Source organism: Arvicanthis niloticus, chromosome 17 (genome assembly GCF_011762505.2).
Source record: "Arvicanthis niloticus isolate mArvNil1 chromosome 17, mArvNil1.pat.X, whole genome shotgun sequence".
NCBI classification, from domain to species: domain Eukaryota; kingdom Metazoa; phylum Chordata; class Mammalia; order Rodentia; family Muridae; genus Arvicanthis; species Arvicanthis niloticus.
The window spans coordinates 18,516,552-18,530,155 of NC_047674.1; the positions used below are offsets into that span (position 1 = coordinate 18,516,552).

The 13,604-nt window shown below is 52.2% G+C and overlaps 1 protein-coding gene across 2 annotated transcripts; it reads right to left on the minus strand.

The window, feature by feature from the left end:
• Positions 1-4,648: 4,648 nt before the first annotated feature.
• On the minus strand, positions 4,649-8,781 carry Ptma (prothymosin alpha). Of its 2 annotated transcripts, none has more exons than XM_034521304.2 (5): positions 8,537-8,781; positions 6,182-6,253; positions 5,853-5,946; positions 5,538-5,611; positions 4,649-5,379 (listed from the first exon to the last, which is right to left on the minus strand). In XM_034521304.2, the coding sequence occupies exons 1-5, from the start codon at positions 8,579-8,581 to the stop codon at positions 5,332-5,334; spliced, it is 333 nt and encodes a 110-aa protein (XP_034377195.1). In that variant the 5' UTR covers positions 8,582-8,781; the 3' UTR covers positions 4,649-5,331. The 2 variants fall into 2 exon arrangements, with proteins under 2 accessions (XP_034377195.1, XP_034377194.1); XM_034521303.2 differs by having other exon boundaries at positions 5,853-5,949.
• Positions 8,782-13,604: the final 4,823 nt, after the last annotated feature.

Genomic DNA, 13,604 nt, shown 5'->3' on the forward strand with positions numbered 1-13,604 from the left:
ATTTTTTGGACCTTAATATAGATGGTCGGAATGCTTCCCAGGTAGGTGTCTACCAGTTTCCAGCCTTTGCTGTCTCCCCAACTTGCTGGTGCCAGTCACAACCCCAGCCAAGGGCACACAGGCTCCTGTCTGTGATAAGCACAATCCAGACTGCCTGTAACCAACATTTACAGCCTAAAAAGGGTCTGAGCTAGACTGCAGAACCAGTTCCCGAAGGAACCTACCTCCTGCCTAGTTCAGCACATACTCCCTGAGCCATGGAGAGGGTCTGTGTTTTGCAAGATCAGCTTTTTGGGGACACCAATGTCCTTCAGTATGTTAATAGGCTCTACTGAAAAAAATCCAGGTCATATAAATTTAGAGAGCTACATGTTAAGGCTTCTTGGAGACTCAGCACTCGGGTAGTTAAAGGCCCAGTGGGTCCCTCACAAGTTGAAAAAAAACTGTTTCCTGTCACCTCAAAAAACAGGATGGCTCTCTTCTGCTGTTTCTTAGGTATGCTTTCTTCAGGCAAAGACTTCAAGCATCCTGACCATGGTGAGGGGATTCTCCCCTACCTGGGAGCCTCTCCAAGCAACTGAGTTAGTTGAGTGATAAGGGTACCCTCTACAAAGCAAAAATAATAACTCTGCAAAGTCAGAGTGCCTCTGGCTTAAGGAAGGAAAGAGGCTTGAGACAGAGGGCATAAGGTGGGCCAGGATGGGCTAGAGCTGTACCCCAGCTGTTGGGACGGATTTAACAGGGACCAGAACCCTGCTAAGATGTGGCCTTTGAAGGTGGTCAGAGAGATGGTTAAGAGCAACTGCTGTTCTTGCAGAGAACCTGGGTTCAGTTCCCAAGACCCACCCATATATGGTGGCTCACAACCATCTATAACTCCAGTTTCAGGGATTCAACACCCTCTTCTGTCCTCTGTGGGCACCAGGCGTAAACATACGTGTACACATAGACAGACAGACAGACAGACAGACAGACAGACAAAATATTCATGCATATTTAAAAAGTAGAGCTGGGTGGTGGTGGTGCACACATTTAACCCCAGCACTTGGGAAGCAGAGCCAGGTGGACTTCTGTGAATTTCAGGCCAGCCAAGGTCACATAGAAAGAGAGACCCTGTTTCAAAAGAAGGGACTATGATGTGGAGAGATGTCTCAGTGGTTTTTAAAACATGAATGTTCTGTCTGCATGTACACCTGCATGCCAGAGGAGGGCATCAGATCCCTGTATATATGGTCATGAGCCACCATGTGGGTGCTGGGAATTGAACTCGAGACATTTAGAAGAGCAGCCAGTGCTCTCAACCGCTGGCCATCTCACTAGCCCCACTAAATAAATCTGAAAATAAAAATAAAATATAAAAAGGTATGACTGTTTACTGTTTAGAGCTGACTAGATCACTCAATGTTAAAGGCTAAACCTGCGGCCCTGAGCTCATCCCAGAAGCCACATGGTAGAAGGTAAGAACCGACTTCTGACCTCCATGTGAGCACACCTTTGAGCAGCAATCTCTTGTGAAACTGATTGTACCTATCTATGCTCCCCAAGTCTGAAAGCCATCAGTCAGAAAAGAGGAGACCACCAGCCAGTGAAAACGGCCTCTACCTCACCTTTGTGTTACCTCTTTCTCAAGCAGCCTTTGTCCGTCTTTTTTGTTATTGTTGTATGTTTTTCAAGACAGGGTTTTCTCTGTGTAGCCCTGACTGTTCTGGAAGTCACTCTGTAGACCAGGCTGGCCTCGAACTCAGAAATCCACTTTTCTCTGCCTCCATAGTTCTGGGATTAAAGGCGTGCGCCACCACCACCCAGCTTAAAAAAAAAAAATCAATATTTTTAAAGAAAGAATAAAATAAAAATACCTGTTTAAAAATAAATAAGTTGGGTCTGGAGAGATGGCTCAGTGGTTAGGAGCACTGGCTGCTGCTTTTCCAGAGGGTAGGATTGGATGCCCAGCTCACAACCATCTGTAACTCCAGTTCCAGTTCTGGGAGAATCTAATGCCCTCTTCTGGCCTCTAGGGGTACTACAGACAAATAGTGCAATATATTTGCATATATTTACATAATTATATTTGAATATATTTAAATATATACATATTATATACAATGCATATATATTCAATATACATAATATATCATATATTAAATATATGGATATATTACTATATATTAAATATATAGATATACATATATGATATATACACATATATTAAATATGTATAGTATGTGAAACCCAGGGCTCGCTCTGATTAGGTGTCTTTGGTCATGTACCAACATTGAGGAGACCAGGCCTGTGAGATCAGACCAGACTGAGAGAAGCCCCAAATAAAACTGGGTACAGGGCTTCTGTCTCCATGAAGATAAAAAAAAAATGCACCAGGAGGGCACCACAGAGAGGTCAGAAACCTGAGGCAGGCAAGGCTGGCTCATTTCTAAGACATAGGTACTGGCGACCCCAGGAGGGCACTGTACACACAGACCATCCGCAGCAAGCTGGCAACATGTCATGTAACTGCGATTCTGGCCCCTGAGGGCTGCTCTGGACCTGTAACAACAGAGGAACCTCTTGGGACTTCAGCTCTGCATCTGGGGAAGGTCTCCCCTCCAGAAAAATAAAGGACCAGATCCTTGGGATTGGCTGTCCTTAGGAGATAACAGGAAATGACACCAACTCCACATGGCCTCCACAGCAACAGAGGCACTTCCCCTGGACCCAGCCCTATGACTCTTTCCTAGACCTAACAAATCTTATCTCTACAGCCCTGTAACCACCAGAGGGCGCCCATTGCTCACGAATCTTCTAGAGTACCTTTCTGGGCATCAGCAGTGGGATCTTGGTGACCCTAAACTATTTGGAAATGTCCCCAGTTAATTGTGTGCTAGGCTAAGGACCAGGTGAAAGTATACTCTACTAAGGGTGGTAGTTCCCAGAGCTAATCGCTGGAAAAATAAGGACACAACAGCTTGAATAGGATGCGGGTTCGGGATCTGGGTGTTTGTCTCAGGGTACCAAGCAGTCAGCAGTAAGTGGGCCTTCATGTTATTGGCCCCATTCTCCAGATGATTACGGCCCAGCCAGATTCACTCACTGGCTGCCAGTTTACATGACTGCCAAGTCTATACTGTCTACATGGCTGCAGCCTCAGAGAACCGGATTAGCTGCTACTAGCTCCACGCACAGCTGTTTCAAGTGAAGCTCAAGCTCCTCCCCTGCTTTAGAGACCTCCTATTCCTAGACCCGGGTGTTTTAGGGAATATCCCAAGGCTGACCAACTGTCCGGGGATGAGATTGGCAGTTCAGGTTTCTTTTCCGGGGGAGCCAGCATAGAGGTGATTGGGCACAGATATCTACTGAAGCCCCACTAGGCTCTGACCCCCAAGATCCATCCTGAGTCTGAGCAGCCCCGCCAAGAAGCAGAACTAAGTTACAAGAGCACATTAAGTCCTCTCTGCTCCGAGGGAAGATGTACAGAAAGCACCAGGCTTCCAGGTAGAACAGGGCAGTCAAGAGGGGCAGGTCCTTGTATGTATGCATTTCTCGCCCTCCCTTCCCCATCTCCCAGCCTTTGCTCTCCCTGCACACTGCTTCCTCACCTCCACATTTCCCTATCTCCATTCCCAGGGAAGGTTTTCCTTTTTTCCGTCTTTAGTGGAGGCCCAGGGTCTGAGTTTGTTTCTTGGTTTTCTTGTTTTTGTGTTTCTGTATAGCCTTGGCTGCCCTAGAAATTACTGTAGACCAGGCTGGCCTCAAAACTCATCTTACCTCTGCCTTCCAGCTAAAGGCATGCACTACCACTGCAATGCTACTAAATTTTAAATGCTCATTAGATTTTGCTTCTAGGTATAATCTTTGTGGTCCTGGGAACTCAGCCCAGACTGACTGCCCAACTGTGGAACTAAGTGCATTTGAAAGCTGTGGCCAATGTCCACCAGCCTCCATTCCCCTCTCAGCCCACCCACCACTACCTGAGGCTCCTGGGAGGCCAGCCTTTCTTTCCTCCACTGCAAACTAGGAAAGCTCACTGTGTTCACAGCCCACTCTTGCAGCCTCTACCCACTGAGGACCAGGCTCAGTAGTCACATCCAAGGGCACAACTCCTGGGCTCCAATCCCACAAGCCGACATAGCACCCCCTACAGGATCCTCTTCTTACTCAGTCTGAAGAACAAACCTGCATGCAGTGACTGTAACCCACACTAAAGCAGAGCTTGCCCAGGTTAGCCAAGAACATAGATTCTTCAGGACCTAGAGGCTTGGCTGGCAAGCTAACACTAGAAGGCACTGAACAGTATACTCATTATGTGGACAGCAGCCAGAAGACACAGCTTGGCACAGACTACTTGGCCTGTGCCACCAGCATGGGCTCCGTATACAACACCTCTCCAGTTTATGCCCAGTATCAATGGTCTAACTCCCAGGAAGAGATGGTGCCCCAACAGTAAGGAACCTCTCCCAGTGTCCTGTGGTTATTAACTGCAGCTTTGTCCCAACCTTCCCCTAGAACTTTAAATGTCATCCAACTCCACTGCCAACCTCTCCCCAGAGAAACAGGTATGTAGTGGTACACAACCATCACTCAGGTTCTGGAGATAGTGGGGACCCTGTCTCAAACAAATTAGATACACACAGAAAAACCAGGCTTTGAGACACCATTGTTAGAACAACTCAGCAAAATAAAATTCCGGTTTATTGTTGGACATTGTTTCACACATACATCAAACAGGCCAAAAAAATAAACAGCAACTTCATAGACAAAAAAAAAAAAAAAAGGAAAAAAAACTTTTATCTTTGGCCTTTTTAACCATCTCATACAAACCAACTACTTATAGTACAGCTAGGTACATACACAAAAAAAGTTACTGGAATGCTTGGAATAAGATTGTTTTTTTGTTGTTGTTTTTGCTTTTTTTACAAGGTTTTTTTTCTCCTTTGAGATTATAATGAACATGGTCACACCACAAGTAAAGTCTGAAGTAGGACAGAAAACGCTCTGAAGGCTGGTTTGGTCACCCGTTATCATTAAAAATGGCTGACCCCTAACAATATGTACAAAAATATAAAATGTAAATAAAAAATACAAACAAATTTTCCTTTTAAAGTATTTTTAAGAAAAAAAGCAGGGCCTGGGAAGTTCTGGTTCTTTTTTCCTCCCATGTTGCCAATTCCTGTTGTGGTTTTGGTGGGGTGTTGGAGAGCGCATGTCATCTGTGGGTGGCACTGCCCGCTGTGGGCGGGGCCTGCTTCTCTACTCGAAGGTGACCACGTTTAAATTCTGAGACGGGAAGTGGAGGGTGAATAGGTCACGGTGCGTAAGGTTAGCTTTTCCTTTTGCTGTCTAGTCATCCTCCTCAGTCTTCTGCTTCTTGGTGTCAACATCATCATCCTGCAGGGAACAACATCGGTCCTGTGACTACTTGTCAGCTCACAGCCTAGGCCACAGTTCCAGAACCCTCCCAAACCCTCAGAAAAGCAAAGCTATTTGCCAGAAAAACCCCAAAGCTTTTGTATCCCAAGAAAAGGCACCTCACACCTCAAACCTACCTCATCATCCTCAGCTACCCGCTTGCCCGTAGGAGCTTCAGCTTCCTCATCTTCATCTCCATCCTCTTCCTCACCTGCAGAGAATCAAGGACTACATAAAACCACTGACCTCCAATTATGGCTGCAACCATTGGTCCTGAACTGTCTGTCTCCCAGCCAGAGTAGACAGGTCAGGCAGATCAACAATTCTTAAATATGAAAAGAACTGTTAACAGGAGGGTGGAGCGCACTGCAATTCAAAGTGATCCACCTGCCCAGAAACCCAACCTCTCCCTAAAGACCAGGGAAGGAACCTGAGAAAACAAGACTACTCACCGTCACCTTCTTCCTCCTCCTCCTCTTCCTCCCCACCTTCTTCCTCTTCTTCATCTACCTCATTGTCAGCCTCCTGCTCCCCATTTTCCTCATTCTGCTTTAACAGAAAACACATCTGCCATTAGCCAGCTCCGAAGCAGGCCTGCATGTATAATGCGCCTTAGCCAACCTGAGAAAAGCCCCACACACCATACAGCTATCATACCACCTCCCAAACTAAAAACCAGGCAAGTTCCTTGCCTGGTCCAACATCCTTAACCATCCAGAACTAAGCTGAAAATTTAAAAGTAGAAACTGGGAAGAGAAGCCCCAGCTACTTGGACACTCACAGCGTTCCCATTGGCAGGTGCATCTCTTCCATTCTCTGCCTCCTCCACAACTTCCTTCTTCTCCTTCAAGTCCTTCAGAAGGAAGAGGAAACCCATTAGTCTTCAGAATAGAGGCACCCATCAGCCAAAGTGCTGAAAATCAGACCAAGCTGATCCATAGGACTAGTGTTGAGTCTCTGGCTACTTGGTTACCCTATGGGAACATCAGAAGCATGGACCATAGTAAGATACTCCAGGCCTGTAGTCCAAACGATCTTCATCTTCTTCTAGACACATCAAAAGCAAGGCAAACAAACTCAGGTGTCGACTCGAGGCTCCCCACTACCATATGGCACCACAGCAGCAAACCTGCCAGGCCAGGCAGACAAGCTCGGGAAATGTCGCCCTTACCTGCACGCCCTTTGCCGCCTGTTCCCAGCTAGAGGGAGCTCCACCCCTCAGAAACCCTTCTTGGAAGGCGGTGGCTGTGTGCCATAAATAAATAAGGTAGTGAAGGGAGGAGTCAGTCGATGGTCATTCGCTCAGGGATGGATGGGAGAATCTAGATGGGGATCAGAAGCCCCTGGGCATAAACAAATACCGCCTTCAGGTTGCACCAGCCATGCTTGGTACTAGGCACCTATCGGCCTCCTACCTCAAAGTAACAAGCTAACATTTGGAAAACTGCGGTTATGGGGCCGGACAACCGAGTAACTTTTTCCACTCCCGTGGCTAAACGGTCGGACCACCTGGGGCCCAGGAACATGGTGCGGCTAGTCCTGCGGGTCCACCCCGGGCTACCTGCCGGCATGGTGAGTTCGCGCCCACCGGAGGCCTGCCTAGGACCCACTGCACCCGCTTCCGCCCCCTGGCGGCTGGAGCCCGGGGGAGCGAGTGGGGGCAGGGTGGCAGCGGTGCGCAGGCGCACAGCTCACCCAGCGAACTACGCGCGCGAGCCTCGGCACGCACCGCGCGCAAAGAGCACGTGGCCCGGGGCGCCAAGTGCGCCCTGTGCCCTGGAGACCAGAGGTAGGCTTTCATCTAGGTGAGCGGAGCTACCCGCTTGAGAAAGCCCGCTGCGTGCTGCCCCCTGGGATCGGGACTGTGAGGGTTAACACGCGGCTTCCGGCTCCAATTTTGGCGCGCAACGTCCCGCGGTAGGCCACCGGGGACCCTCGAGCCCGTCGGGGGCGCACTCCTCAGAAGCGTTGAACCTCGCGGGAATTCACCGAAGAGAGAAACTCCCGTCGAGGCCATGGGGGGGCAGGGGGAGGACACCATGCCCGCTGGAAAGTCAGTCTACAGGGGCCGCGGGCACCGCTCCAAAGTGCGCTCTGGGTCCGCTCTACACGGGGTCGCACTGGCCAAGGTGGAGATGCCGGACCACAGCAATTTAAAGGAACAAGGTGACACGCGCCGAGTTCCCACTGCAGCAGGAGTGGGGCGCGAACATAGAGATGTTTTAAAGCCTGGACCCCGGGGCGAACAAGGCTCGTAAGGGTGGAGAGCACTCCACTGGGCGGGCGAGCCACCCAGGGAGACGGCGAGCCGCGGCCTCAGGACTCTAGCCAAGACGGCGAGTCTGCGCGGGATACTCGGCCGCCGCGTCTCCACCGCAGCAGGGTAGCCGTGGGGGGCGCCCAGCCGCTCCGGCGTGCGGCCGCTTCACTTTCTATTTCCTCCCCCTCTATCGCGTGGGCTCGCCGCCCGGGCCCAACCACCGTCAGCAATGACCGCCACTAGCATGAGGTCCGCCGCCGCCGGAGCTCGCAGTCTCCATGGACAGCCCACGACCACCCATGCTCCACCGTGGCTGCGGACCAGACCCTTAGGCGTCTCGGCCAAAATTACCACGGCGCAGCACGCCGCCCCATCCGCGTCATTCCGGATAACCGGCTGCCGGCCCGCTATAGGGCGCGAACCCAGGCGCCTAACAAAGAGCAGCTCGGCCGCCGGCGCCCGCAGCCCGCCGGCGCCGCACACGCGCCCCCCACACTTCCGACCGCCGACGCGCCGGAGTTTCAAAGTTATTTCCGTGCGTCGCGGCCCCGCGACCCCGGCCCCGCTAGCACTCCAACGATTCGCAAACAAGTTTCGAGAATTTGTGCTTCGGCCCTCCCTGTTTTCGTCCCCGAGTTCCGCGTCGACCCCAGGCCATTGGCCAGCTCCCGACGGCGGCACGAATGCCCGCGCCGCTCCGCGCCCCCTCCCCCGCACACAAAGAGTGCTGCCCGGGGCCATCGCGCCGCTGGAGGGTGGCGAGGTCCTCTCGGGAAGCGTTTGCCTGATGCTTTCCCGAACCCGACAACCACGCGCCCAACACTGCCCGGGCGACGGCGCGCAGACCCCGAGGGGGCGGGCGGCGTCCAGCCTCACCTTGGTGGTGATCTCGGAGCTGGTGTCCACTGCCGCGTCTGACATGGTGGGGCACGCCGGTGGTCCGATGCAGCGAATGAGGAATTCCTGGAGTTCGGGGACTCTGGCGAGAAAGCTGCCGGAGTCCGCGTTGCAGGAGGCGGTGGGCGGCGAAGGTGGCTGCAGTGAGCGCGGAGCTCGATCCGGGAACAATGCAAAGATGGCTTTTCGGAGCAGCCAGTGGGGGACTCACGCGGCGCCAGAAGCTTTAATATAGATTAGTGGGCGGTGCTCAACCACCCTAGTCCCAACGCTATTGGCTGAGTACAGGGAGCGGGCGTTTTCTCATTGGCTCAATTCCGAACAATGGGCAAGTGAGCTTAAAGCGGCAGTGCCTCGGCTTGGCGCGCGCTGCGCAGTCCCCCGCCGCACTGTCATTCAGAGTCTTGAATTTGTTGGGTCTCGCAACGCCGAGGAGGGGCTCGCGCGCGTGCGCGCTCCCGCAGCTGTTTTGCTAAGGCTTCTGACGCAGAAAACCAAAGCGCGGCAAAGCTGCCCGCCCAGCCCCCGTCCTCCCCCCTCCCTCGCCACTGCTCGGAAGGAGGGGGAGGGAAGAGGGGGGAGCAGGAGGCCTGGCCGCGAGGGGGAGGGGGAGGGGGAGGGGAGGCGAGTGCTGGGCGGCGCTTGCCCCGGGCGGTGCCCCGCGTGGTTCCCGCGCCCGAGACCGGCCCGCACCTACCACCAAGTTGTCCCAGTTCTAGTGAATATAAGTCCACGACGGGCGCTGTGACTCGCACCTTCCGCCCCATCCTCCTTTCCCGCCGCCTCGGTTACACTAGTGACCCCCGCCGCCCACCCCTGTCCCGCCGTCCAGGGTCAGCTGATGAGTGGGCTTCGCGCCCTGCACACTTGGGAAACTCATGCTAAGAGGGATTTGATGCGCGGTGTCCTAGAGCGGGACAGCCCTTGGGCATCACACCACAAAGCGATGTCGCGCCTCAGGGCTCTGGTCCGCGTCTGCTGAAAGAGGTCACAGCCGTCGCGACAGCCACTTAACATCTTCCAGAGCCCCGCCCGGCCATCGAGTGTTCCCTTTTCCCTTAACATTTCGGAGGCTCCAGTGGGCGTATGAACAGTGTGCAACTGGGAGAAACTTGTCTCCTCGGCCATTAGGACTAGCCCTTGAGGGGGTTCCTTCAAACTTGAGCCATTTAATGTACCACGCGGAGCTTTGAGAAAAAGAAAAACCATAAAGACGCCACACTCAAGATGGCGTTGGACTCGGCAAGCGTGGCGTGACGTGGCGACCCAGCTCACACGAACAACGTCAAAAACACTAGATTACACCTTTTTTAGCACTGTCGCACTTGGCGGTCGAACTGAGAAATTTGTCCAGTGGGAAGAAAGACCAGAATGGCGATAAACTGATTTCGAGAAACGACCTTCGCCACACTCAAGATGGCGGCAGATAGCGTCCGACAGTGTGTTGCCAGAAGGGGGCGCCCGACACGGAAGGCGGGACTTGGGAGAAACCCGCACACACTGGCTGAGAGTGGCGGGCGAACACAAAGTTGACGCTTTGCGCCCTGTCATTGGTCAGTCCTGCTGTCTGTCTCGTGGTGGCCGCGGAATCGGGAGTGGGGAAAACCCGGAGTCTTGAATCAGGGAGGACTGATGGATGGCAAGTTCCGTAGAGCTTTGAGGTCGAGGCGAGGAGCCTGAACTACCCTTATCGTTTCCCTCGGGCGCTTGGGCCCATCCCCACCAGGAGGCCCCTTTAGAAAGCTTGAGATGAAGGGGAGGAATGTGCAGCGTCGGGAAACTGCTGTAGTTGGACCCCTATCCGCCCGCGAGCCGCACGTGGCTGGCCCGCATCCCCGCGCGCACGTGCCAGTCCCGCCGCCAGCCTTTTGGGCCTCCGCGAGCTTCTTTTCCTTTAAGGAAACCTTGCCGCCGCCCTTTGGCCTGCGCCCACTCCCGTTGTCCAGTGGTGACTCTTGGCCGATCAGCCCCTGGCATCTGAGCGGTGTACGCTCGCAGGGTCTCGCTCTTCTCCAAGGACACTAATGGCTGGAGATGGTTGTCTCGCCCCCGCGCCCTAGGTTGCACAAACTCTCCCTGAGTCCGAACTCTGCCCCATCCCTGCCAGCGGCCTTTACTGTGGCGAGGAATTGAACTGCAACTGCCAAGACCTCTTTTTTTGTAGGAGATAGGGAGGGATTGTGCTTCAGTATAAACAGAAAGGAGGATGCATTCTACCTGGGACTTAACATTAAGCTCCGTTATTCTCTAGAGGATTATTCCATCTACAAAACCCAGATGCACAAAGACCTTGGTGTATACCACCCACATCTTAGCAGTTGTGGTTTCTGAGTTCTGAGGAGATCAGGTTCTGGATTGGGAGAGCTGAGGGAGGCAAGGTGGTAATCGGTGAGAAGCTGGATAAGTATGAATTTCCCTCGAAGAACTGCTTTATCTAGTCTTGTGCATGCCCCTGCCTCTACTAAAAGTGGGGGAGGCTCAAGCTTCTGGTTGCAAAAGCACCATCTAAATTCAAGCTAAGCTTACTGACCACCTGCTGTATTTATGACAGTGTTTGGCTCTTGCAAAGAAAAAAAAAAAAGTTCTAGGAAGAGACTTAGAGTTATCAAATAAACCATGGTCAGAGCTCTGGCTATCCTAGTATGGTTGAGAAGACCAGGAACACAAGTCACCTCTGGGCCTTCTATCTGGCCACAGGAGTCTAACAGCCAGGAAGTGCTGCAGTTACTGGGGCTATGAAGAGTCCCTTTCTTTCCCTAACAGGTTGTTCTACCTCTTCAGTTGTTTCTGAGAGGGCTGGTCTTACCCTCTGCACTTCCACTCATCCACTCGTCTTAGGCCTTTGGCTGCTCTAAGGGCAGGAAATGAGGCACTTCCATGATATTACCCAAATCTCTCAAAACAAGCTAGTGAGCCCTAACAGGCTACATTTCTTCCTCTAGGTTAGTTCAAACAGATGTAGGATGTTCTGGCCCTGCCTTAAAGCTGTATTCAGCCGGCCAGTGGTCCACATGGCCTCAGGGCAAGTTTGTTTTTAGGGAATTTTCCTGGGCACACTTTTTGTTGCCTTATACATTCCCCAGCAGGCCTGACTTGTTTCTTTAACCGACCTGGTCCTGTAGCTGCTTAGCCTTCAGCCTGGGATGGCTCCTAAGTATTGCTTCTCTCACAACTCTGCCTCATAGCTAAAACATGACATGAAGTATATATTTGGGAGCTGGGTCAGATTGGGGGCTGCTGAAGTGGTGCCCAGGATTAAGGTGCTACCAGGCCTGAGGACCTGAGGTCAGTCTCTGGGGTGCACATCATAGAAGGAGAGGGCCATTCCCACAAGATGTCTGCCGACCTTCCTGTGTGTACCCTCCTCCCCACATGAACAGATAACAGATAGTGTCATTTTTGTTTGGCTGATTTAATTTTTCAAAACAAGGTTTCTCTGTGTAGCCCTTGCTGTCCTGGAACTCTCTCTGTGTAGACCAGGCTAGCCTATGAATTCAGAAATCCACCTTCCTCTGCCTCCTCCTACTGGGATTAAAGAGTGTGCCACCATGCTCAGCCATATAAATGTAATTTTTTAAATAAAATATGTATTTGGGAGCTGGGCAGTGGTGGTATGTGTATATGTGCGTGTGTATGTGTATATGTATATGTACATATGTATCTAATGGATTATATATTATAACTGTATGTAATCATCATATATAATTTATACATGTATTAAAGTTGCCTGGCTTCAGCCCCAGGCATGCTGTTTCCTGTTTGTGTAAAATCAGGTGATCTGCTTTCTCACCTCTAAAACCCAGACATGGCATAACAGTGAACTGAAGAACTAGATGTTCAAAAAGGGCTGATAACAGTCCAGCACTTTCAGGGAAACGTGTTCTCAGGCTGCCACCTTCCCGTTGCCATCTATACGGAAGTGTGTTGATGTAAGGATATTTATTTGCAGGACTCTGGCAAAAGAACACCGTCCTCAGCAGATTTTTCTCATGTTCGGTGGCAAATGAGGATGATGTCTTCAGTTTCTAAAGCCTGTGATTCAGTGCCCAGCATGGTTGGCAGTGCCTTTGGCCTCTGAGGAATGGTGGAGTCTGGGAGGTAGCCACAGTGGAGCAGGCCTCAAAAACTCCTGCCTTCCCGCCCCTCAGAATTCAGAACCCCTGGAGTTTCGGGTTGTGGTTTCCTTGCTCAGGCGTCAGGGCCTGGGGAGCTGCCAGCTGCCTTTCAACCCTCCCGCCTTGCCAGTGGCAGGATTGTGTAAGTGTACACACATACAACACCCCCCCCCCCCATGGCTGCTCTCTCTAGCAGGCCTGGGCCTGCCCGCCCTCGATGTCCTCCCTGGGGAGCTGGGGTAGAGGCCTGACTCCTGGTATTCACACAGGTCTGGCCACCCTGGGAGGCACCTAAGCAGCAGGGAGAGGTGGGGAATGTCTCTTGATATTTGAGGCCTGCTCTCAAAACTAGTGCCAAAGCCTGCAGTGCCTGGGTGCTGGCAGGAACCAAGTGAGGTAAGGTGCTGGCAGAGGTGATCATGCAGCGGCAACAGCCACAACCCCTAGGTCTAAGAGTGCGGTCCTGCCTTACTTCCTATGCACACGCCCCCTGCAGAGACTCCAGGACTCTTCTGCCTATCTATGCCTTTTCCTGGCCACCTTCCCTGCATCCCAGCGCCTGGTGCACCTATTTGCATATCTGAGCTTGTGGGTGTTTTTTGCTTAAGCTCTGGTTACATTGGTGAGTGGGTGGGCCCAGCCTCACCTCGAGATGGCACAGGAAGATGCTGGTTGCAGGAGCTCAGGAGCTGGCACACACCTGGGTAACCACCTTCAAAGGACTGCGAGTTGCTGCATCTGACAAGAAGGTAGGTTCCTGTGGGACCCTAAATTCAGCAGAGACTCTCCACACTCCTGCCTTTCTGCTACACCACCCAACTTGGGAGCATAGCAGCAGCCCCAAGGAGGGGGCTATAGAGGTCACACAGAAGAGCTAGGTCTTGGAGACAAGATGTTCCCACACTTTCCCACACAGCCAGGTCCTCTGAGCA